This window comes from Otolemur garnettii, unplaced genomic scaffold, assembly GCF_000181295.1.
Source record: "Otolemur garnettii isolate 467f Iridium unplaced genomic scaffold, OtoGar3 scaffold00114, whole genome shotgun sequence".
Lineage (NCBI taxonomy): Eukaryota > Metazoa > Chordata > Mammalia > Primates > Galagidae > Otolemur > Otolemur garnettii.
The window spans coordinates 3,271,212-3,296,916 of NW_003852509.1; the positions used below are offsets into that span (position 1 = coordinate 3,271,212).

Genomic DNA, 25,705 nt, shown 5'->3' on the forward strand with positions numbered 1-25,705 from the left:
GGGTACAAGTGAACTTTTCTAGAAATAGAATGTAAATGTTTTGACACAATGACTATGCAAATGACATGAAATTTATGTGAACCAGCTTGATGAAAGTATTTCAAAATGTATATGAAAACACTACACTGTACCCCCTGTTTGCATTAATGTATAGAGCTATCATTTGATAAAAAATTAAAAAAAATAAAGCATTCATTGGAGTAAATACTCTCTATTTAACAAATGCGGCTGGGAGAACTGAAGGGTGACCTGTAGAAGACTGAAACTGGACCCTCACCTTTCACCATTAACAAAAATTGATTCTCACTGGATAAAAGATTTAAACTTAAGTCATGAAACTATAAAAATAGGAGAGAGTGCAGGGAAAATGCTTCAAGAAATCAGCCTGGGAGAATATTTTATGAGGAGGAACCCCCTGACAATTGGAAAAACACCAAAAATACATTACTGGGAATTAATCAAACTAAAAAGCTTCTGAGTAGCCAAGAGCACAGTAAGAAAAGCAAACAGACAGCTGTCAGAAATGGAAGAAGATATTAGCAGGTTATGTTTCTGACAAAGGTCTGATAATTAGTATCCACAGAGAATTCAAAATAATCAATAATAAAATAACAAATAACCCCATTACTTGTGGACAAGAGACTTAAATGGAAACTTCTCTGAAGATGACAGGTGAATGGCCAACAAATACATGAGAAAATGTTCATTATCTTTAATCATCAGAGAAATGCAAATCAAAACAACTTTCAGATACTATGTAACTCCTATAATATTAGCCCACATCACAAAATCCCAAACTACAGATGTTGGCATGGATATGGAGAGAAGGGAACACTTCTACACTGCTGGTGTGACTGCAAACTAATACAGCCTTTTTGGAAAGAAGTTTGGAGAATTCTCAAGGAACTAAAAGTAGACCTACCATTTGATCCTATAATTCCTCTACTAGGTATCTACCCAGATGATCAAAAATCATTTTACAACAAAGACATTTGCACCAGAATGTGTATTGCAGCCCAATTCATAGTTGCCAAGTCATGGAAGCAGCCCAAATGTCCATCAACCCATGAATGGATTAACAAATTGTGTTGTATGTATACAATGGAATATTACACAGCCATAAAAATGGATGGAGACTTTACAACCTATATGTTTACCTGGATGGAACTGAATCACATTCTTTGTAGTAAAGTATGTCAATAATGGATAAAAATTATCCAATGTACTCAGTACTATTATGAAACCAATATATCATCACCTAAACATCCATATGAATGATAAAACACAACTATAGTCTAAAAAGGAGAGGAGAGGAGGAAGAGGGTAGGGGAGGGGGAAGGACGGGAGGAGGGAGGGTATTTGGTGGGACTCCACCTATTGTGCATAATGCAATGCTACATTTCAAAACTCCTTAGAGTATAGTATAAATGCCTTACTACAACAAATTAAAATAAAATAACATGAAATAGAATAACAAAGAAAAAAAGACTGATGCAACCAAAAATATTGCTTTCTTTTTTATGGCAAGAAACTAGAAGATTTCAGAATCACAAAAATCCCATTTGGATGAAAAGTATTTAAGATAAAAATGAGTAAAATGTGTGTTGTGGTATGTAAGGAAACACATCATGGTAGAGAAATGAGAACACACTTCATCAAAGACTCTGTGGTGACCTAGGAGGTAGAAAAGTAATTCCCGATCCTACGTTATGTCTTTGGGTGGGGGCTTTCAAATTTGCCTAGAATAAGCTTTATTTCCTTTACCAGGAAACATCTTTCCACAATTCATAACTAGAAAAAATAAACTGAAATTCATTTCAAACACCCAACTGATGTATTTCCCACTGCATTGTTTAAAATTATTTCCTTTTTCCTTCCTTGAGCCTTCTTATTGCTTTTTAAATCCAATCTGGATAACCCTGGGAACTTTCTATTTGTATTTTCTAATTCTAAAAGGAAAGCATAAAGATTAGGGGTTCATTTCAATTTGAATAAGCCTTAGTTGTCTCAAACACCTTTGAAGATGCACAAGCAGATGCATATCTCAGCTCTAAGAGCCTGTGTAACCATCTCACCACAAGTACCATTTCATACGACTGACACACACTTTAGCTAATCATGGCAATGCAGTGTTTCTGTTTGTTATACAAGAACTTCATGAGTGTATAACTTTTTCACTGCACACTCTGTTACTATTATAGCTGGTCCAAAGGAAAATTTAGTTTAGAAGTAAATGATGTATGCTCAATGATGAATAAAACTTTGTAACATTAAAGGACACATAACCATTAGTACAAGCCAGTCTTTCTACTTAATATTTGGGGATCTTTGAAAACTTTTTTTTTTTCAGTTTTTTTTTGGCTGAGGCTAGGTTTGAACTCACCACCTCCGGTATATGGGCCCAGCACTCTACTCTTTTGAGCCACAGATGCTGCCCAAAATTTGGAGATCTTTATTTGGAAGGATTTTAAGAGGTTTTCTAGGATAAAATCTACTCTATGATTACATAAATTTAGGATGTGCTGGATTAAACAATGATTTTTAAAAATTTTCTTCCCTATAGACAAATCTGAGTTCTTAATACCTAGTGTGCAATGGTAATCTCCAAGAGGGAGCTGGAGCACACAGTACTTGTAATTCTTATTGGACCCAATACTGTTAGCTCCCAGAAAAGTGTTCCATAGAACATTTGTCATTACAAGGCTGATGTGCTCGCTCAAATTTTTATTCATGCACCAAATAAGTGTACCTTTGTGTAAATGGAAGCTTCTTTATTGGGAATCATGTATCTTAGCTTTTAGTAAATACTGAAAAGAAATTTGGGAAAGAGAAATAATAAAAACATATCATGGTTTTAAAAATCATAATGTGATTCTCATCCATGATCTTCTGCCACCTTAGCTTACATTTTTAATTATTATTATTATTATTATTTATAGTTTTTGGTTGGGGCTGTGTTAGAACCTACCACCTCCAGCATATGGGACCAGCACCCTACTCTTTGAGCCACAGGGGCTGCCCCATTTTTAATTATTGTAATACTGTAGAATATTCATTTTATTATATAAATATTGCTATATTTACTAGCAGTACCACTATATCATAATTATTTTAAGCTATATACTTATTTTAAGATTATTTTAATTCTATGAAAACTATGCAAAGACTATCACTTGGAAATCAGTACTTAATCATACATGTGACCACTTGCTTGAGGAAAAGATTTTGAATTTTCCTTTGGGGATTTGAAATACAGTCCAGTGGGTAACATTAAATGTACATAAGATTTGCTTATGTTATTTGTTTTTTTTTTTTTTTCTGAAGCTCAGAGAAATTTCAGTGAGCCAGTGACAGTAGAACACAAGTAGATCGTAGCTTCTACAGGAAGACTACTCAAAGAGTAAACTCAAGAATGCTCCAGGCAAGTGCCACTTGGGGATAAGGTGATGGCCCATGCACATGGTGATTCTGGTGATTGAATTCTGTGATTGCTATGGTATATCATAAAAACATGAGTGGGACAATTGGATGACACTCATGGCTTTCCAGCTGTAAGCTTTGCATCTTGGGGGCTATCTACTGATTTCCTTGGGGTGATGTGTTTAGATTATACCCCTATCCTCCAATCTTTGAAGCCAGTGGGAGTAAAGGGTAAAACTGGAACAGTAGCCTGCACGTGACTCTGAAATGGTATTTCTTCCTCTCTTCTCCTGAGAAACCTCTGAAACCCAAGTACAATCCTTATTTGTTTATTTATTTATTTTTGCAGTTTTGACTGGGGCTGGGCTTGAACCCACCACCCCTGTTATATGGGGCCAGTGCCCTACTCCTTGAGCCACAGGTGCCATCCTACACTCCTTTTCATGGAGCATTCTGTTTGCTAGTGAAATTCCCCTACTGAAGGCACTGATGATGAGGGGAAGGATGAGGTGTCAGAAATCATGCAAAGAGCTTAAGAAATAGCTGTGACTGAGGGGCTTCCATTATGGTGAAGTTTTATAGGAAATAGTTCTGAAAACTTATCCACAGGACATATAGTAAATGTTCTGGATAAAATTGTTTTCTTTTTAGCTTTTTAGAATACAATGAAGTCTATAAGGAAATGAGCAATCACCAGAGTCCCTGGAAAGGTATGACTTGCAGAGAGATTACCAAGTCAGGAAGTTGACTTTGCCCTCAGGACATCAACGGATTCCTGGGACATCACTGAGCTTCCACTTTGAGAGTCTCATGGATCAGGGTACAAGAAGCAAAGTCTAAGATCTTTCTTTTCTTTTCTTTTTTTTTTCTTTAATTAAATCATAGCTATGTCTATTAATGCAATCATGGGGTACAATGTCCTGGTTTTATATACAATTTGAAATGTTTTCATGAAACTGGTTAACACAGCATTTTCTTAGTTATTGTGTTAAGACATTTATATTCTACACCTAGTAAATTTCACATGTACCCTTCTTATAAGATGCACCCTAGGTGTGGTCCCACCAACTACTCTCCTTCCACCCATTGTCCCCTCCCCACTTTCCCTTTCTTCTTGGGCTATAATTGGGTTATAGCTTTCATAGGAAGACCGAGTACATTGGATAATTTTTCTTCCATTCTTGAGATACTTTGCTAAGAAGATTATGTTCCAGCTCCATCCATGTAAACATGTAAAAGGTAAATTTTCCATCTTTATTTAAGGCTGCATAATATTCCATAACAAATGGTGCTGGGCAAACTGGCTGGCAACCTGTAGAAGACTGAAACTAGACCCACACCTCTCGCCATTCACTAAGATAGACTCTCACTGGATTAGAAATTTTAAACTTACGCATTGGAACTATGAAAATACTGAAGAAAGTGCAGGGAAAACTCTCAAAGAAATCGACCTGGGAGAATATTTTATGAGGATGACCCCCCCCTACCCCGGGCAATTGAGACAACATCAAAAATACATTGCTGGGATCTGATCAAACTAAAAAGCTTCTGCACAGCCAAGAGCACAGTAAGTAAAGCAAGCAGACAGCTCTCAGAATGGGAGAAGATATTTACAGGTTATGTTTCTGACAAAGGTTTAATAACCAGAATCCACCGAGAACTCAGACATGTTAGCAAGAAAAGAACAAGTGATCCCATCTCAGGGTGGGCAAGGGACTTGAAGAGAAACTTCTCTGAAGAAGACAGGCACATGGCCTACAGACTCATGATAAAATGCTTATCATCCTTAATCATCAGAGAAATGCAAATCAAAACTACTTTGAGATATCACCTAACTCCAGTAAGCATAGCCCAAATCCCCAAATCCCAAAATCAGAGATGTTGGTGTGGATGTGGAGAAAAGAGAACACTTCTACATTGCTGGTGGGAATGCAAACTAATACGTTCCTTTTGGAAATATGTTTGGAGAACACTTAGAGATCTAAAAATAGACCTGCCATTCAATTCTACAATTCCTCTACTAGGTATATATCCAGAAGACCAAAAATCACTTTGTAACAAAGATATTTGTACCAGAATGTTTATTGCAGCCCAATTCATAATTGCTAAGTCATGGAAGAAGCCCAAGTGTCCATCGACCCATGAATGGATTAATAAATTGTAGTATAGATCTTTCTTTTTTTTTTTTTTTAAGAAAGAAAAAGGCTCAGGGTGCAAGAACCAAAGTATAAGATCTTTATTTTATTTTTTTTTTATTGTTTCAGGTTTATTGAGGGTAAAAAGAATTAGGTTATACTGTTTGCATTTGTTAGGTAAAGTCCCACTTTTATTGGGTCCTGTCCCCAAGAGGTGTGCCATACACTGTGACCTACATGCCCCTTCTGCCTCTCCTCTCCCCGCGCCTTTGTTTCCCAACCCCCTACCTTGAATTTCTAAGATCTTTCTGACATTGGACAGATAAGGGGATCCTTATATACAGCTGGAGCTCCAAGGAGAGTCTTCCCAGTGTCAGGTAGACAGATAGATAGAGAGTAGAAACAGACACAGATGTAGATGTGTACTCGTAACTACAAGTAGGTTTCAAATCAGATTGTGGGTGAATTTACACCATCTGTGTCATACATAGTGCCTGAGAGTTTATCTTAAGGAAGCAGAAGGCTTCCATCATTCCAGCACAACATAAAATCAGATGTGAAACACCCCTGAAGGGATGTGCAGTCCAAGAAGAACACAAAGAATCACCACAGGTAAAGCTCCAAGTAACAAATATATAAATATAAAAAATTACAAACACCTAAGCTCACATGAGGTGTTGGAATTAATACCAGATGAAGACTGTAAGATTATAAAAATAGATAATAAAAATGTAATGGGACACAGTATACTATATGAATGGCCATGTGTATTCGAAAATAATTTACACCATTGCATATCCTTGCTAAAGCTAATTTGCAAATAAAAAAACTTTGTGTCTTAGTCTGTTTTCTGTTGTTGATAAAAGAATACTTGAAACTGGGTAATTCTTTAAAAAGAAAGAAATTTATTTTCTACAGATACAGAGGCTGAGAAGTCCAAGCAGCCTTCTTTCAAGTGGACTCTCTGAGAAGACCTTAGAAGGCCAAGGGCCTCATGTGGCCTGGGGTGGGGGACAAGCCTGCTGGCTCAGGGAGGTCCCCAGTCCCACTAGCCTGTTAACCCATTAATCCATTAGTCTATTAACCCATCAAGCCATAAATGGGTTAATCCAATTATCTCTTACAGGCCCTTAATAATGCCATGCTGGAGATTAAGTTTCAACATGAGTTTTGAGGGGAAAAATATTCAAACCATAGTATACTTGAAGTAGAAAAATTAGACCAAATGAAAAATCTGAGATGAAAAACAAGCCCAAAAGACAAGGAAATAAAAGAGATTAGTGAGCAAACAAATTTATAAATATATACAAAAATGTAAAAACCATCAATCAACTGTGTAAAACAATAATCATGTATAAGTCTTACAAAAACAAACTAATAGTGACCATGTGTGATTTAAAATTTTTAAAAATAACCAAATACTAAGCAGGAATAGCAAGTAAATGGGGAGGCAGGGACAGATGAAAACTTAAGTTGTTGTATATACCTGGCAGGGGTTCTGGGATTACCAAGGTGGCCTTCCCAGGGGCGGGCGAGGCCCATCCTTTGCTCTCTGGATGAGCCGACCTCTGTGGTTTGCCCAAATAGGAGAAACCTGACAAGAAAGAAAAAGCAAAGTCTTCTAAACTTTTCAAGATGAAGGTAAGAATAATAGCTAAGTATATGGTAAAAGTTCAGGGAAATCAAAATACAAGAATATGAAATTAAAAAATGACCCGTATGAAAGCAAGTAAAAATGGTAGAAAACAGAAGCAAAAAGTGCTCCCGCTAAAATGCTTGAGATTAATCAAAATAGAGCAGTGAGTTCAATGAATATAAGGCAAGAACACCACCAAATTCAAAGACAGATTCTTAGGTTGAATTTGGAAAGTGGTCTAACTGCATGCTGTTTGGAAATGGCAATCCTAAAATGTAGGAAGCACAAATCATTTAACAGAACAAATGCGTCCCACTCCTGGAATGCATGGATTTACGGTACTGTTGAGAAAGTAAAAAACAAAACAAAACAAAACAAACAAACAAAAAAAAACCAAGGGGGCGGCGCCTGTGGCTCAAAAGGGTAGGGCCACGGTCCCATATGCTGGAGGTGGCGGGTTCAAACCCAGCCCTGGCCAAAAACTGTGGGGGGATAAAAAACAAAAAAACAAAAAACAAGAAACAATGGAATTCAGGGGGGTGTTTTCGTCTGGAGTGGAGGGAAGGGGTAAGATGGCAGAGGACATGTACTGATATTATTGGCAATATTTGTATGTTGGTAAATATTCTATTTTTTTACTTAGAGTTGGTAACACAGATGTTCATTCTATAGTTGTTACTGTAACAACTATAGTTGTTGTTTTTGTATAGTTGTTGTTGTAGATTCCATTTGTGTATATGTCCATACATCATAAAAACCAATTAGAGAAAACTGATGTGGGACTAAGACAGCTTTTGCCTTCAATTAGCTCAGAGAACAGCAAGAGAAAGACAAATCAGCAAGTTTTCACACTTCATCTTCACAACAGACTTAATAACTTAGACATTAGTCTCATTTTTACTGAATAGTTAGCTGAAGATCAGTAAGCTTTAGTGAGCATTAGAGATAATTAAGTACTAATGGGGTTTCAGACAGGTCTGCAGAACTGTGGGCCCTTGATGTTTGTGCCACACGCTGCTTTTTGGTAGGGTTTTGATCCTTCAACCTGCACAGTGCAACTTTCTATTCTGTGCTGAATTGTTCATTCATTGCCTATTAGGTTAAAAATACTATAGCACAGAGTAGGTCTTGTCCTTGTTTTGTATTTCCTAACTTTCTATTTGAATGGATTTGTTTAACTAGCCATAAAACAATGTGTGTGTGTGTGTGTATAAATATGTGTGGTTTGTAAATGACAATCATAGAATGTAGGAAGCACAGATCATTTGAAAGAGCATTTATATAGATAAAACAATGTTCTAGAATTTACAAAACAAAACAACAACAAGAAAGAAAGCAAAGCCTGTTTTTCACCTTAAATCTCTAAATACTAAGAGGTACAGGGTGACAGTGTGCATATGGGGTAACAACCCCACTCTGATTTTTGTCTCTTGTTTCTGAAACGCAAGGCTGCATATGCTGGATCCTTCATAGAAGCAAAGGCGACTGGGACTCACGGCCTCATCAGCAGTGCACAGGGAGTGAGCTCATGATTCCAGTGGAAAGTAAAAATGGGGGAAGGACAAAAGATCCTTAAGCTTTAGATGTTCAGGTGTATCTTCCTAATTTTTAGTATAACACATAATCACATAATACAGAGCAGTTACAGAAATTGAAGAAAATCACCATTCTTTCTCAAAAAAGAGGCCATTACATTTCAGCGCGATGGTGGGTTTTGAACTCTGGTGAAAGTTCTGTGCAAGTCTTCAATTGGGAACAGGCAGAGGTAGCAGCCGCCTATGCCAAGCGGTGTTCTGTGTGTCAGTTGTGAAATTTGTGCATGTGATTTCCAGATCCTAACTTATCAAAGCTCCATATCTTCCCAAAGCCCTCTCAACAGCCTGGTGTGCAGACGCCAGCCTCTACTCAACTGATTTGAAATTCTTTGCATATAGGCAGAAAGGCAGGGCTTTTTTCTGAGCTTTTTGTTGAAATGACAGTGGTCACATAGCTCACTGTCCAGTTTGAACCATTTTTGAGAGTGAAAGAAGGTTAACAATTTTGCCAAGGCAATAGCACCTCTGAGACCTACGGAATCCTCCTTAAAAGAAACCAGATGTTTCCTGTGGCCTGGTCCTATTCCAGTGCCAGCCAGGGTTTTTCAACCTTTTCTATCTCACAGCACACTTTAACTTACAGTTAAACTTGTGGGTCACACTTAAATTATGCTGATAAAAAAAAGGATAAAAATAAGTATATATTTACTGTGCTTTGAACTTCTTTCAAAAATAATTGAATTAATGATCTTTAAAATTTTTCCAGGCACACCTAAGAGCCTCTCTTGGCACACCGGTTGAAAAATAACAAATGCCAACAAAGGTTATTTGTTCCTCCTTGGAGGTAAAGACAGGAATTCAAGTTCCCTTGAAGGTGAAGAGAAGTTCTTGTGGTTGGTGTAACTTAATGCAATCATTTAACTTGGTTCAATCATTAAAGAACAAGCAGAAGGCAACCTCTGAATGTGTGTGTGGACCCAGTACAAATGATACAAGGACTTGATATAGACCATAACTTACTGGTATTGTCCGGAAGATTCTCCTAGAATTTATTCATTGTGGGTTTAATAAAGATGCATGTTATTGAATGTACCCCTGGGGAAAGTACGTGCTATTTTTGTATGTTCATATGTAGACACATGACTTGTCATGCCCAGGCAGAGTGCTCCAGTCCCGAGGAGCACCTACAGTGACCCGAATGGTGAAACCTGTTTTCAGCTGTTGACCTGGTCTTGTCTGTTCCTTGCAGCATCAATTGCATCCACCTGCAATGATCCAGGAATGCCCCCCAATGGTACCCGCTACGGGGACAGCCGAGAGGCTGGAGACACCATCACGTTCCAGTGTGACCCTGGGTATCAGCTTCAAGGTCAAGCCAAAATCACCTGTGTGCAGCTGAACAGCCGGTTCTTCTGGCAGCCGGACCCCCCCACGTGCATAGGTATCAAGCCACAGGAAACGGAATTGTTTGTATTTGGAAACGAATGCATGTGGTCATCACATGGCTCTATCAATGTGCTATTTGTTCAGAAATGTTTCTCTAGGATTTCTTAAATGCCCTCTAGTTTTCTGAGACGCTACTGAAATTTTATTGTAAAGCTTTAAACTTTATTAGGTGAAATAAAGGAAGTCATTTGCTTAATGTCCCGTAATTGACATTTACCATACATTTCCTACCCTAACAAGTCTTATATAAATAAGGATCAATCAAAATGATGGTTATTATAACCTCACCACTGCTATTCTTGTTTTATAATATAGAAACATGCCCATAAGCAAAACTTACTAAAAAAAGACTTTCTCTTTTTACATGTTTTTTGTAATAATAATAGTACATTTAAAATAGAATCCTAAAAAATAGAAATAATACTGCTTATGTTAAAATAAATACGAAAGGAGAAACTTGTTTCTTAAATTCATTAAAATTTTGTAGTTTGACCTGATAAAAAGGGTAACAGATGGTTTGGTTGACTTTGGTTTGAGTAGTAATCTAAGATAATTTATCAAAAATATGGTTTCAGGGTAATGTATATTTTTATATAAAATACTAATTATATGTGGATTGCCACTTCATTCAATTAAATAATTTGCTATAAAGCACCTATTTAGAGTGTATCATCTTAATTTAAAAAAACTCTACTAAACTTTATTATTTTAATGCAGTATCACAGTTTAATTGGTACTTCTTTATAATCTCTTTGAAAATCTAAAATGTAATTAATCTGTGAGGAGACAAAATGATAATGAGGTGGATGAGTCATTTTGCACTGGGTGACCTTGGGGGGATTTTGTTTAAAATGATTTTTACTGTGGTACACACAGCAGTGGAGAAATTCTCCCTGGTCTTGGAGAGCAATGATACATGATTCCTGACTTATTACAAAGTACTTACCATGATATTCTGAAAGTAGATGAGATTTCATAGCTCTGCGTGGCGTTCTCGGCCCCTTCAGGGAGTTGGCTGCGTTCATCTAATGTTCTGGGCTGCATCTGTATTTCAGCCTTTTGTAAGCTCAGTTATGCCTTTATTTCAAGCTGAGTCATCAGGAGACGTGCAAGATTTCTGCTTTTTTTTTTTTTTTAAGTGAAGAGATAACCTATAAATATGACAATCATTTTAAACCACTGGCCTATTTTTAAGTTATGAAAAGCCTTTTTTTCCTTCCATTTTGCATGACTTGAAGGTCATAGAAAAATATATTAAAAAGACATACAACCACAGTTAATCTTCTTAAAAGTAATTTATCACTTCAATTAAATTAAATACATACTTCTACCGTTTGACTGTCTTTCCAACGAATCTATCTTTTGTTGGTCTGTCTCTTAGTTATCTTGACCAACAGGTAGATAATCCATCTTGACCAAAACAAATAAATAATGCTTCTTGTGCCTTGAATGTCAGCTTTAAGGACATGTTGAAAGCACTACCAGGCAATTGAGTAATCAATTATTTTGGTGACTAGACCCACCTACTCACATTTAACAGAGAAATATATTTGTATATTTGGAAATAAATTAACATTTTCTTTTTATTACATTTTTTTTTCAAGAAGTGGTGTTCATGTTCTCTGTAAGAAGCTTGCCCACAAGGGCATCAGCTGGCTGTGTGTCACTGCTTACCTCAACTCTGATATGAAGATTCCAGGCACTCGTTAACTTCTTTACCTTTTTCTTGTATAAAAAGATAACGCATGCTTATTGCAGGCTTTCTGTAAGCCACAGCACAGAGAAAAGAGAAGAAAACAAGCCTGTCATCTTTTTACCTGGAGCAATTATAATTAATAGAAGCATTCATATATAGGCTGAGTAATTATCTTATGTATATATAATCTATTTTAAAAGTGTGTTTCACTGACGTTGCCCTGTGAGATCATTTTGTAAAATGCATTCTATCAGTATGCTGTATCTCTTGTGTTATTTTGTATTTTCTGCTGGATTTTGGTGGCTGCAGGGTATCTCTTTGGAAGCCAACTTGGCTCACTACTGGACCACCAAAGCCATATGTAGTGACTCTTTATTTGAATCCACCAATATTATTTCCCTAGTCTCATTATGGTACAAGTAAATTGTCTCAACCTTTTCCCTATTAGGAAGACAGCTACAGTGAACACCCATGTGCAAAACATCCCGTGATTATGACAAACAGCATAACTAGGACTTTTCAAACTCCTTTCAGAATGGTTGTACCAATTTAAATTGTCAGAGTCACAGAAGTTCATTTTCCCTGATTTAGAACAGAAGTAGGACATACGATAATTCTCAATCTCATAATCTAATATGGGCAGAAGGTGATGTAGCACTTTATTATTTTGTTTTATTTTATCTTCCTTTTCATTTGTTTACGTATGTATGTATGTCTTGAGAGAGGGTCGCACTCTGTTGCCCAGGCTAGAGTGCCGTGGTGTCAGCCTAGCTCAAAGCAACCTCAAACTCCTGGGCTGAAGTGATCCTTCCGCCTCAGTCTCCTGAGTCCCCTTAGCTGCTAATTTTCCTAGAAACAGGGTCTCCCATGGCTCAGGCTGGTCTCTAACTCCTGTCCTCCAGGGATCCTCCTGCCCTGACCTCCCTGGCCTCCCAGAGTGCTAGGATTACATGAGACTGCTCCTGGCCTTAACTGGCACTTTAAATTAATAATGAGGTTGGACTTCTTTCTCTTTCATGTGCTTACAGGTCCTTTGAACTTGAACTTCCTGACCGACCTGCTCCTGTCTTTCCCCCTTATTAGTGGCAGCACATGCTCACCTGCGACCAGCCGTCCTCTCTTCCTCCTTCATACACTTTCTTCTCTGCTCATCTGCTGTAGCTGATGACATATTTTCAGCAGCTGCCAATCGCTGTCAAGCTTTCTTTTATTTTGCCCTACTTTTTTTTTTCATTTTTTAATTTCTCAAATGGCTTCTCCTCCTACAGCTTTTTGGTTGAGTCTTAAATGATTAATTAATTCCAAGCAGTGTCCCTCCAAAGTTTCCATTTTCTTACACAGTCTGAAATCTCCCAAGTCCAAATTCTAAAGAAGCTTTGAAAACCAAGAATGTATCCTCAGTTGCTGAAACCCATTTGGTGTGGTGGCTCCAATGTAAAGAGTAGCTGTTTAAAGACCATCTGTCATACTGAAGGGCCTGGATGTCCTAGAGTTCTGATGCAGAAGTCCTGATGTGTCCTCCTACAGAGGCTGCCCCACACCCTGGAGCATGAAGGGGCTGCAGGTGTATGGGGCAGGGACTGTGCCCTCCAGCAGGGGCTGTGCTTGGTAGGAGTATGTGGAGTTTGTCTCTATGTCCAGGCCTTTTGAGAAGTTCCTATCATCTCAAGAGCTGCATTTTCTGTTGCACTCTGATCTCATCCCAAATATTTTGCAAGCTCCCTAATTAAAACCTAATGAAGCGAACATGAAGAGTATCAGACCAAAAGAGAGAACAAACACGGCAGGACAGGTCCACTTAATTCCACGCTAAGCTTTTAAATAGCCTCATTAACTAGCCCTTGGGTTCTGCATGTAAGGCAAGATCTCCCCTTCGCTTCTTTTAAATCAATATTTGAATCCTATCCCTGAAATCTTCCTGCTGGTAGCACCCTGTAACCAGTGGCCTGAATCTGTCATTTTTCATCTTTCAAAACAGCAAGGAATAGAATCTTCTAGACCTTCAGTACCTTCTTTCTCTACATTAGCACCCCACCCCCCAAAAAACTGGTACAAGCTCCTAATGCTTGGGGCTGTCAGCATTGGCTGTCCCACGTGGGGAGAGGGGCTGTCCCGTGAGAGCTGATGTGCCACGTGGGGAGAGGGGCTGTCCCGTGACAGCTGATGAAACATTTGTTTCTACATAGTTTATTAAAATAAAATTTTAGACTAAGGAAAGGATTTTAATCTTTTTCCTATGAAAGTTACATATCATATGATTCTTGAGTGTGTATCTGTAAGAATTTATTATAAATATTTCCTGTGACATTATTCAGAGTTTGCCTCTGATTAGACTTTGAGATTAGAACTAAAAGAAGTGGAATTAGTTGTATTTCTGATTATGAATAATTAACTTTTCAGGAATGTTAAATGAGTATTTAAAGACACATCCATCATGGAATATTATAAAGCAAGTTTCTTCATCTTATTTATATTTAAAAAAAAAAGACCTTTTATTAATGTGTGAGGAAAAAGTTCACCAATTATGGCATTTTCTTCTTGATTTGTGATTTATTTTCCTTAAATGCATATGTGAAATAAGATACACAGTTTAGGGGAATGCTGTAATGTAACAAGGTGATACTTTAAAACCAATTTGTGACAAACCATAGTCTTTAACACAAAGAAACTTTAAAGCCAGCATGATTTTGCCTGCTTCTAAAACGAGTGTACTTAAGACTTCTGCAAGGTTTTAACACCTTCCAAGACAAATCTTATCTAATAAAGGAAACAAGGCTGAACACTTTCAGATTCAAGAACAATAACTGGCTTGCCCATGACCAGTGGTGAGGCACACAGTTACTGCCTAATATAAATGTAAATACACGTAGTCAGAATTGATGACGATGTATTATAAGAACAAACCAGATTGGCTATCACGTAAACTACTTTTTTTCTAATAAGAGACAAGCATTGTGATCCAATATTATTTTAGGAGGATGATGTTCCAGCTTAATCTCATTGATGACGTATTTGTAGGTATTAAACTTTTGCTGTTTTGCCATTTTGAAATGTGAGGAGATTAATTCAAGGCCTGCATACACCAGAAGACTATAAGAATGTGAAGTGACATATTTGTTCATTCAATAAACGTTTCCTGAATATTTATTCTGATCGAGAAACTGCTTAGACATTGGGGATAAAACAATGAGCAAGAGATAGTGATCAGTACCCCGTGGGGTGTATGTTCAAGAATAAACAAGCAGTGACTTTGAAACTATACGAAATGGCAAAAGCATTAACGTGACCATGTCGTGATGTTGATGGCATATTTTTTCCATCTGAGTTGTTGGGGGTGCATGTTGGTGGATGTGGGAGTAAGTGGCCTGTTGAATTTATTGAGTAAAATATAAAGTTATAGGAAAAGAATTTTGTTTGTCAGAAGTTTGAAAATCCTTCCTTAACACGGGATGGGAGGTTATATAAAGTTTGTTATCAGTTCCATGAAAGATGTTCAGACTTCCTGGGCCTTAAAATTGTATCCAGATAATTGATACCCCAGCACATCTTCTCTCTGGTGGGGGAAATGCTGGTAAATGAGCTCTTTTCTGTTGTCCCCTTTCCTTTGAAGTGTTGTGTGATGTCCCCTTCCCGGCTGGCATTCTTCTCTCTCTAACTTTTTCTCTGTGACTTTGTTCTGTGACAGCGGCTTGTGGAGGGAATCTGACGGGCCCAGCGGGGGTTATTTTATCACCCAACTACCCACAGCCATATCCTCCTGGGAAAGAATGTGACTGGAAGATAAAAGTCAACCCAGACTTTGTCATCGCCTTGATATTCAAAAGGTACCTTCTCCTGCAGAACACCTGTCTTCAGTAGGATGATAAGCGCCATAGCTAAAAACTACTCCATTTTAACTTCACTGCATCTCCATCTTGACATTTAGGCAAACCCTTGGCTTTGGGCGTAATAGACACTCCCGAAGCTGCAGAAGGGGGTGGGGGGAAAGGTTATTACGCCTTGAGCTCTCTGCTTGCGTCCAGACCGACATCACTGACTTTTACATACTGTGTATCTTGCACAGTGCGTTCCTTTGAGAAGACTTAATTACAGAATAGTCAAGAAAAGCAATACAGTTATGATACAGACACACTTGGTGTCATTCCTCGGCAACACCTCCTATTTCCCTAAATGCAGGCTGCATTTCCATAGCACCCCCTGATATTCCTACCAACAGACATTTATTATCAGTACCACAGTTACGACCTCATACAGCTTCAGAGTGAAAGCTCTCCCAAATTTGGTTGCTGTAAAGTCTGAATTAGTAGATTTCAGTCCTAAAATATGCTAAACTAGATGATAGAAGTTCAAATATTATGTGCATTTCATAAAAATAGGTTCTTACACACTATTGCATTATTAATAAATTGTATATGATGCCTACATGTTGTCAAATTGCAAAATGTTTTTCACCTTGGCAATTTAAATTTTGAACTAAATGAATGTGATATTTTTAAAGGCAAGTAGTTTTATAAACTGCTCCATTGATCTCTTGGTCTACTTACAATTCATTTGTCTGTCAGTGGGACAAGCTGCCCTTTCTAGAGATTTTTGCATCATTTTTTAAGGCTGGAATGAGATTACCTCCCTTCACTTTTTCCTGTTGATGGGATCTTAGCATAATTTTAAGTGTCTGTGTTTCTGAATCCTAAGTAGATTGAAAGTTATCATTTTCTGAGTTTACTAAAGCTACTATAAATTTACCAAATATCACTGAGCTATTAAACAAAACCAGTGAACATTTGCTGGTTATGTTTTTGGATTCCTTGTGTTTTTTCTCAATTAATGCTAACTTCTATTAGCACCTTCCTTTAAAACAAAACAAAACAAAAACAGAGGCATCTCTAACTCTAGGATGTTAAAGTGAACAAACAATTAAAACCCTGTTAGTGGTAGTTGTCTATGTTCCATTGTGTTACAGTGACTGATTAGCAACATTCCTAAAGCTCAACTCACCTGGTAATGGGCATGGGCAAGGTGGTTTTATCATCAGGAAGGTAAGCTAAGTGTAGATGAGGCATATGATGCATTAATATTCTGTCCTCGCAGTTTCAACATGGAGCCCAGCTATGACTTCCTGCACATCTATGAAGGGGAGGATTCCAACAGCCCACTCATCGGGAGCTTCCAGGGCTCGCAAGCCCCGGAGAGAATAGAGAGTAGCGGAAACAGCCTCTTTCTGGCGTTTCGGAGTGATGCCTCAGTGGGCTTGTCGGGATTCGCCATTGAGTTTAAAGGTACTGTGCTCAGCTGCATCTGTGTGAGGATCGAGTTGTGTCAGGATTGTTTGGCCCCTGAGCTTTGCCCCATAAATCTTGCACACGTCTGCTTCATACCCATCTGCTGACGTGTAACTCCTCCATCCGGGAAGAGTCCCTGCCTTTCCAGGGGAGAAGACAATCCAGAGAAATATTTCTGCTCTGACTGACACAAAAAAGGAATGTGAGAGGAAATTTCCCAAATGCACAACCATTTCAAAATAAATGATGGTTTGGGGGATGAAGAATGTGATGAGGCTCGGCGCCTGTGGCTCAAGCTGCTAAGGCGCCAGCCACATACACCTAAGGTGGCGGGTTCGAATCCCCAGCCCGGGCCTGCCAAACAACAATGACGGCTGCAACCAAAAAATGGCCGGGCGTTGTGGTGGGCGCCTGTAGTCCCAGCTACTTGGGAGGCTGAGACAGGAGACTCGCTTGAGCCCAGGAGTTGGAGGTTGCTGTGAGCATGATGCCATGGCACTCTACCCAGGGGGACAGCTTGAGGCTCCGTCTCAAAAAAAAAAAAAAAAAAAAAGAATGTGATGAAATCTAAGAATGATTTGAAGATGTGTTTTAATATCTGCTCATTTCTTTCTTTGGGATGATGATAGTTACGTACATAAAACAGCTCCATTTGATCTCTGCCTTCTTCAGTGGGAATGTGTCTGTTGCCCTGCCCTGCCTCTGCCCGCCCCACAGCTCCAGGAAATGTGTGTCCTCCATTAGGTCAGCAGATCAGTGGCTGACCACTGGTCAGGATCCACTATTCCCTGCCTTTCCCCTTTCCAATCCTGTGTTGGACATAGTCCTGTGTGTCCTCCATCCAAGCCTTTCTCCTTGGTCACTGGGTCAGTGGCTGACCACTGGTTGGAGATCCACTATTGCCCACCATTCACTTTTCTAATCCTGTGTTGGGCCTTGTCCAACATAATGATTTTCTTTTTGTTTATAGACAAAAATAAACAGAAACACCTCTATTTTATATAACCTAAAATAGATAATAAAATCATCAGGTGAGTTCATATTCATGTTTCTTTTTTAAAATTTTAGGATAAGTATAAGTAAATCCACCAACTTATTTTCTGGCCAAAATGCCTAAGAGCTGGACAGTAGGCAGGTGGCAGAAAACTTGTAAAACGAACTCCCCACAGAAACCAAGCATTTGACTGTTGGGTTCATGAAAATACATGTATCTTTTTCAAATCTATTTCTCATGGGTACAACAACAATAACACAAAAAATACATCATATTACCAAGAATTGGAGAAGATAACTTAACAAAAGTTCTCACAGTAATAAGGGATTTTTTTCTGTTTTAGATAAGAAATGAAAGTATTTATATTTATTTAAAATTTGAGTTAAACTTGTAAATAAAATTTTAAAGATTAAGTATAGAATCTATTTTATCTCATTAACAAACCTGTTTATTTATATGGTTTTAAGCATAAAATTGATCTGTTTTCTCCAAAACATCAAAAGATACTAATGCATGGATTTTTCTTAAAATGCACAAGAAAAGAAATTGTACAGCTCAGCAGAGGATTATGTCATGCCTTTCCCATAGGACCTGCCCTCATCATGAATAATTGAAATAGGTACTTATAAGACTTTGCCATATGATCAGATAGTTTCTATGTTAACAAGATTCCACCAAAATGCACTTCACCAGGACAATGTCCATATACTATAGTCTATGAGAGCCCAAAATAAGACAAAGCCAAGCAAATAAAATAAACCAATGTAACAAATCTCCATCTTTATGGATCACCGTCCTTTCTAATGTCTGGTCCTCTCCCTGACTCTAAAGTCAATGCATCAGTGGGTCAGTGATAAATGAAGTATGATATGCCTCGTGAGAAACATGAAGAGTTTGATGGAAATATTTCGAATTGCATGTGAAAGCCCCACACTGTACCCCAGAAGTGCATTAATGTACATAGTTACCATTCAATAAAAAAAAAAAAAATGAGTAACATGAAGAAAACTCCTCCTGTGGTCTGGGTTCTTTAGTAAAGATATATCCAGCCATCTAAATGGAGGCTATAACTCTTAACGTCTGAAATGTTCTCCAGTAGAGCTTGGGGGGGAGGGGGAAGAATCACAGGAAAGACGACAGCAGAGATGCCATTGCATTCAGCCCAGAGCAAGCACTTGTGCAGTCAGGAAGTGGGGGCAGAACCAGTTTTCCAACAGTACATGAAACAGAAGGAGCAACAGGGCAGTAGCACTGCCCAGCCCTCCCAGGGACTTGGCAGCCGGAGTCCGTCTACCGGGCTCCATTGCAGGGATGTGGAGGACTTCCCTAAGTGGAGCAGACAAGACAGCAGCATAACACACTGTCGTACAGTCGTCTGATTAGAAAGCCTGGCAAACTGTAAAGCAAAACAGCGTCAGTGATTTATCTCCCAACAATCTGAACTGACAACTAGGTAAATAGAACCAAAAGGTGAGATGCAGTTATTTAAAGAAAATCCTGCCATCAGAAATCAAAATTAGGGGCCTAAAAGAGAAAGTTATGTAAATGACACTTAACCAAATAGGACACTAAACTAAAAGAGAATAACAAAAAAAAAAATCTTTTTTTTAATTGTTTGGGATTCATAGAGGGTACAAAGAATTAGGTTACACCGATGGCATTTGCTAGATAAAGTCCCTCTTATAATTGTGTCGTGCCCCCAAGAGGTGTGCCTTACACTGTACACCATGACCCCCTCCCCCAAAAAAGATCTTAAAGGATGAAAAGACAGCAAACATATACTGATGGACATATACTGGGAAATTTTAAATTTTTTGTAGGAGATGAGTGCCCGTGTTCCCTAGAGGCTCAGCACGTTTTGTTGAATAACTGAATGAACAACAGCAAAATGAACAACTTTTATAGTGCCTACAGTTTATTTGTTTTGTATTTACTTAAAATAGTGTTCTGTATTCTATATGGGATTTAAAGCAGCCACAAAAATTATTAAAATGTCAGTTATCGAACGGATGTGGTGGCTCACACCTGCAATCCTAGCATTCTGGGAGGCCAAGATGGATTGCTTGAGTTCAGAAGTTCAAGACTAGCCTGAGCACAAGCAAGAACCAGACCTCTACTAGAAATGGAAAAACTAGAGGGGCATTGAGTTGAGTCGAGCACCTATAGTTCCAGCTACTCAGAAGGATGAGGCAAGGCTCTCACCTGAGCCCAAGAGTTTGAGGTTGCTGTGAGCTATGATGCCACGGAACTCTACCCAGGGCAGAAAGTAAGAATTTGTCTCAAAAAAATAAAATAAAAAAAGTCAGCTACTATTTGAAATATCCAAATAGGTTTTCAATAAAAACAATTAGAGAGTAATGGTCCCAAGGCATAAGTGATGCCTGAAGATGGACTGTAACAAGAGAAAAAACAGAGGCCCCTGGAGTAGGTTTCCACAGTTATTTTATATGTATACATATATACGTATATATGAATATACAACCCAGAAACGTACACATCAATGAAATACATTTATTAGATATATGGATTATTGTAATAGACTTTGTGTATAATATATAAACATAGTAGATTACCATAATAGATTGCCAAAGAGATCTCTTTTTGTTGATGTTAATTCATAGAGCATTAAAATATAATTGAAAACATTGAATAAGCACAGTTGAATAGCCCTCTTTGTCTGCCTACAAGGCTTCCCAAAGTGTGGTGGGGTTTGTTTTTGGTTTTGTTTTTGTTTTGGTCTTATAGTATATATTATCTACTCCTAATAGATAATACAGGGTTGCATACTTTTTCGCTTAGAGATATTTTGGTTGGTTTGCTGAAATAGATAATTAAAAATATTAAGGCTGCCAGAAGACAATTGAAACTGATTACAGAATAACGAAACTCTGAGAAGAAAGGAATTTTTGTGCTTGGGGAGAATAGATACTCAGTACAGTGCTAAGGCAATGCCTTCTTTAACGTCCTGAGACTGGGACCGGTCCCTATAGTGCGTATCTGTGGGAGTTCTCTACCATTCCTGTGCCACCAACTTTCATAACTCTTACGTCAGAGAGGTATAGTGAAGACTGGAGTTAAGCACACAGGGTGCCCAGCTCAGTGCTTAGGACAGAGTAAGCCCTCAGCCAACTTCTGCAATTATTACACTTAAGATGGAACTGTCGGGTAACTCAGCATTACAGGTGGGAGGCGATGTTTGCTTCTTGTCAATTAGTAAACCTGCTTCCCTGCTAAGTTTGCGATTCACTCCTACGGGGACTGACAACACCAGGACAATTGTGAGTCACAGCATCTTTCCCTGGTCATGTTTTATCTACAATTATCCGTATAAGAAAGGCGTCTCAAAGGTCATGAGTGAAATCATTTTCTTCTTGAGAAGCCAGATTACCCTGTCTTTTCTTACAGGTGTGGTGTGATTCCACATTAATATGATTTAAGTTTAAAAGTTAGAAAATGGATAAGTGTGTAAAAATGGAGGACTATATATTTTTTTTACCTTGATGAAGGCAATTCAATGTCAATTCTATAGTAAAATGTGATTTTAAAATAAATATTTTATTGAAGAGGAATACTTTTTATTTTTATTCAATAGGCTAACTCAGTCATCAGCCAAGGAATGAGTATTTTTTGAGCATTTCTCACATGCTAAGCACTGTCCTAGGCCCTAAATAAAACCAGCAAAAGACAAAGTAAACACGCAGAAAAGACGCTGCTCTCATGGCTCCACCCTCCTCTCTCCTCAGAGAAGCCCCGGGAAGCTTGTTTTGACCCTGGAAATATAATGAATGGCACAAGAATTGGAACAGACTTCAAACTCGGCTCGACCGTCACGTACCAGTGTGACTCTGGCTACAAGGTTGTGGACCCCTCGTCCATCATGTGTGTGATTGGAGCCGACGGGAAACCGTCCTGGAACCGCGCGCTGCCCTCCTGCCACGGTAGGTGTGGAGGGACTCGGGCTCTCTGAGGCAGCACCTGCCTTTTAATGCAAAATCTCGTCTGAAGCACAGTTGCATTTCTCAGTCCTGCGTTCCTCTAATCTGGGGGTCAGTTGCCAAGAGTGTGCGGAATTTGACATTCCTCAATTGTTTAATTTAGCAGTGTATTAGCCATTCTCATGGGTTTCTGGATGACAATGTTTGTCCTTCACTCAGACTGTCTGACATTTTAAACTTGTTTTCGATGTATTCTAGACCTGATCTATTACATAAAGAATCATAATTAGCATTCTACCATTACTTCTCTCTCTTTCTCTCTCTCTATATGTAATCATGTATGTAAAATGTATATGAAAATACAGAGAAAAACATTAAGTGCAGTAGAACTCACAGGGGTGGTCAATGCAGGGAGGGTCAACTATGGAGGTTCTACTGTATATAATGGATTTGTCATTTTCCCAAAAAACGTTAATAGTTTTTAATTTCTTACTTAGAGATTAAATTAGTAAAATCGCATCTTATGACAAGTCAGGTGGACCTTTAAGAACAGGCTACACGAACCTACAGTGACAGTCAGACAGCAGCTGCCCGCTGGGTGTGAACCAAGGGGAGGCAGGGGGCAGACTTCAGCTGTGCCTCGCTCTGGGTTGGAATCCAGGTGGTGGTCGCAGGGGCATCTCCACAGGCGGTGACGCGTGTGACTTACACCCTTTACTCTTTGTGTGATGTGTATTTTATCAAGAAGAAGAAAGAAAGAAAGTTAGAAACTCCTGGTTTGTTGAAGAGAAATTGATCTGAAGGATAGTTTTAGGATAAATTCAAAGACCCAATTCTACTTGATAAATTGAACTTAGAAAACACACGTTTTCCTCAGACAGCCTGACAACAGTACTGACTGACACCTTTGACCAAATAGGTGTTTTAAAACATCAGTACATGTACAAACAAAAGCAAACACATAAACAAAAATGAAATGATAAACACAAACAATCTCCCGGCACGCTCTGCTATTTCAGTGTTTCCACGTCCATCCTTTTTATGACCCTGAGAGCTTTCAAGTAGGGGGAACTGTGTCTCTCTGGACCCAGCACTAGTTGTTGGTACACAGTAAGAACTTAATATATGTGTCTAGTGTCAATGAATAAATCAGGGTTTTTTTTGTTTGTTTGTTTTGCAGTTTTGGCTGGGGCTGGGTTTGAACCTGCCACCTCCAGCATATGGGGCTGGCGCCCTACTCCTTTGAGCAGCAGGTGCCACCCCTAAATCAGTAATTTTTAATGAAAAACCAACTGTAACTTGCTGATGGTTGTCACACTGGACAATGTATTTATTGTAAAAATTTAAATCACAGAGTGTTTCTTCTTCCATATTGGAAGATGTGTGAAGAATCAGTGTGCCGTTCTGTTCACATGTAAACACATGTGATGCTGTAATCTTCAGAGCAGAGATCACGGCCTCTGTGTACTTGGACCTCCCGTGGGAGCACCATGTGTTGTGTGTATCAATCCCTGTGATTGATTCAGGTCACTGGTAGAACTTGGGCGCTTCTGCTCTTTTCTAAACATTTTGAGAGTGTCTATATCATAGGATGCAGACAGTGCATTTTGGACCAGTTTGCTTTACATGCATGCTATAATTTTTTTCCTGGTTATTCATTTATAGCCTATAATTTGTGGGCAATGTGGTTTGCTATATATTTAGAACTGAAATTGGAACAGCGTGGAGTTCCTCACAAGTGTCAGAATAGCTTCTGTTTGACAGGGTTTTTTTGTTTTGTTGTGTGTGTTTATCCAGTGTGATTGTGTACTGTTCCGTATGAAGGGGGTGTGCGTGTAAATTAACCCCAATGGATGAGCAGGGCTGTTGTCACCATCTGCAGGGAATGCTGCTCCATGTCTTTATTCATTTAGGAAATGATCTAACCCCACAATTACCAGAGAGTAAGCACCTATTTTTTCTGTTATAGCATTACTATAAAATAATTTCTAATATGAGGACATCACCTGTTTCTCATATTAGCACAGTAAAACAAGCATAATAATTATTAAATATTAAATAAATATTCTCTGTACATTTTTCTCAGCTTCACAGATGTTTGGTCAGGTCTGAAACATATTGTGTAGTTTTGGTGCTTACCTTTAAGGCTGAGGAATAATAGAGAGGAGTAAGCACTGTTTCTCAAGGTAGTTCAGAACCAAAGTGCCAGACCATATTTCTCTCATTTTGTCTTTTGACTTAAAAAATGTATCTTCTTGGCCAGGCTCAATGGCTCAGGCTTCTAATCCTAGTGCTCTGGGAGACCAAGGCAGGAGGATCACTTGAGCTCAGGAGTTCAAGGCCAGCCTGAGCAAGAGTAAGACATCTTCTCTACTAAAAATAGAAAAACTAGCCGGGCATTGTGGTGGGCACTTACAGTCCCAGCTACATAGGAGGCAGGAGGATCTCTTGAGCCCAAGAGTTTGAGGTTGCTGTGAGCTGTGATGCCATAGTGAGACTCTGTCTCAAAAAAGAAAAATTCTCTGGTGTCATAAGTCAATACTTGGTGATACTCTTATTCTGTCCTTGGACTATATAAGTCTTTGTAGCTATCGTTCAAAAAATACGTCCGAAGATGTCCCTGGAGAGAATGTTTACCATCTCTAAGGATCTGGAAATCACAATTTTATGCTGGTGATAATTTATTTCCACTTTTCATTTGTAACTATTGCTTAAAATTTGAAATTGATTTCATGTGTGTGTGTGTGTGGAAAGAAAGTATTTATAAAGTGAATTGCTTGAATTTTATACTGACTAAAATAAAATAAATTTCCATTCTTTAATTGTACAGACTTTTTAACTTAATCTTAAAATTTTGAGGAAAATGAAAAGATAATAGTTATATAGATAATATATAGATATATAGTTACATAGATAATATTTCAGATAATGGTTTATTCTGAAATAAACTGGTTGGATTTATGTGGGAGATGAGAGGAAATAGAAATTGAGAGATACACCTGCCTTGCTGGAGGAAGGCTCCCAGCAATCTGGTGGAAAGCTGCCAGAGACTGGGGCTGAGCTACAGAAATATCCTTCTTCTAGAAGAGAAAATAAAATAAATTTTTTGCTATTTAAAATTTTTTTAAAGTATATGCAAATGTCCTTAGAATGATAGCATGATTCTGAATTAAGACATTAGCATGACGGCTCAGCTTAGTCTAATTAAGTGAAGTCTCTACTAGCTGATCATAAACAGATTAAAGCCGTCAGATGTGCGAGCGGTTTTCCATTGATTTCTGCAATTTGACTTAACTTTTTCGAGCCATTGTAATGCATGTATGTGGGAAATCTCTTGATAAATCATTAGCAAAATGCCTTAACCTTAGCATTACCACACGCTTAGAAGTTTTATTAATCTTGGAGAATGTTCTGTCCATCAATTAGGATTTAACAGTATACTAATTAGCATTCAAAGATTAAAGATGTTATTCTAATTTCTGGGGTTTTTTCATGATGCTTCTGAATTGCTAGCTCAAGAAGAAATGACTGCCAAAAAAAAAAAAAGTAGGGCGCCAGCCCCATATGCCAGAGGTGGCAGGTTCAAATCCAGCCCCAGCCAAAAACTGCAAAAAAAAAAAAAAAGAAAG

General features: G+C 38.3%; 1 protein-coding gene across 1 annotated transcript in view; it reads left to right on the forward strand.

Moving 5' to 3' along the window:
* Positions 1-25,705, forward strand: part of CSMD1 (CUB and Sushi multiple domains 1) — a 1,810,668-nt gene that overhangs the window by 1,563,344 nt on the left and 221,619 nt on the right. The window contains exons 27-30 of the mRNA XM_023517585.1: positions 9,976-10,167; positions 15,554-15,692; positions 16,957-17,144; positions 21,885-22,079. Coding sequence (XP_023373353.1) covers positions 9,976-10,167; positions 15,554-15,692; positions 16,957-17,144; positions 21,885-22,079 — 714 coding nt within the window. The remainder of the gene's footprint in view (positions 1-9,975; positions 10,168-15,553; positions 15,693-16,956; positions 17,145-21,884; positions 22,080-25,705) is intronic.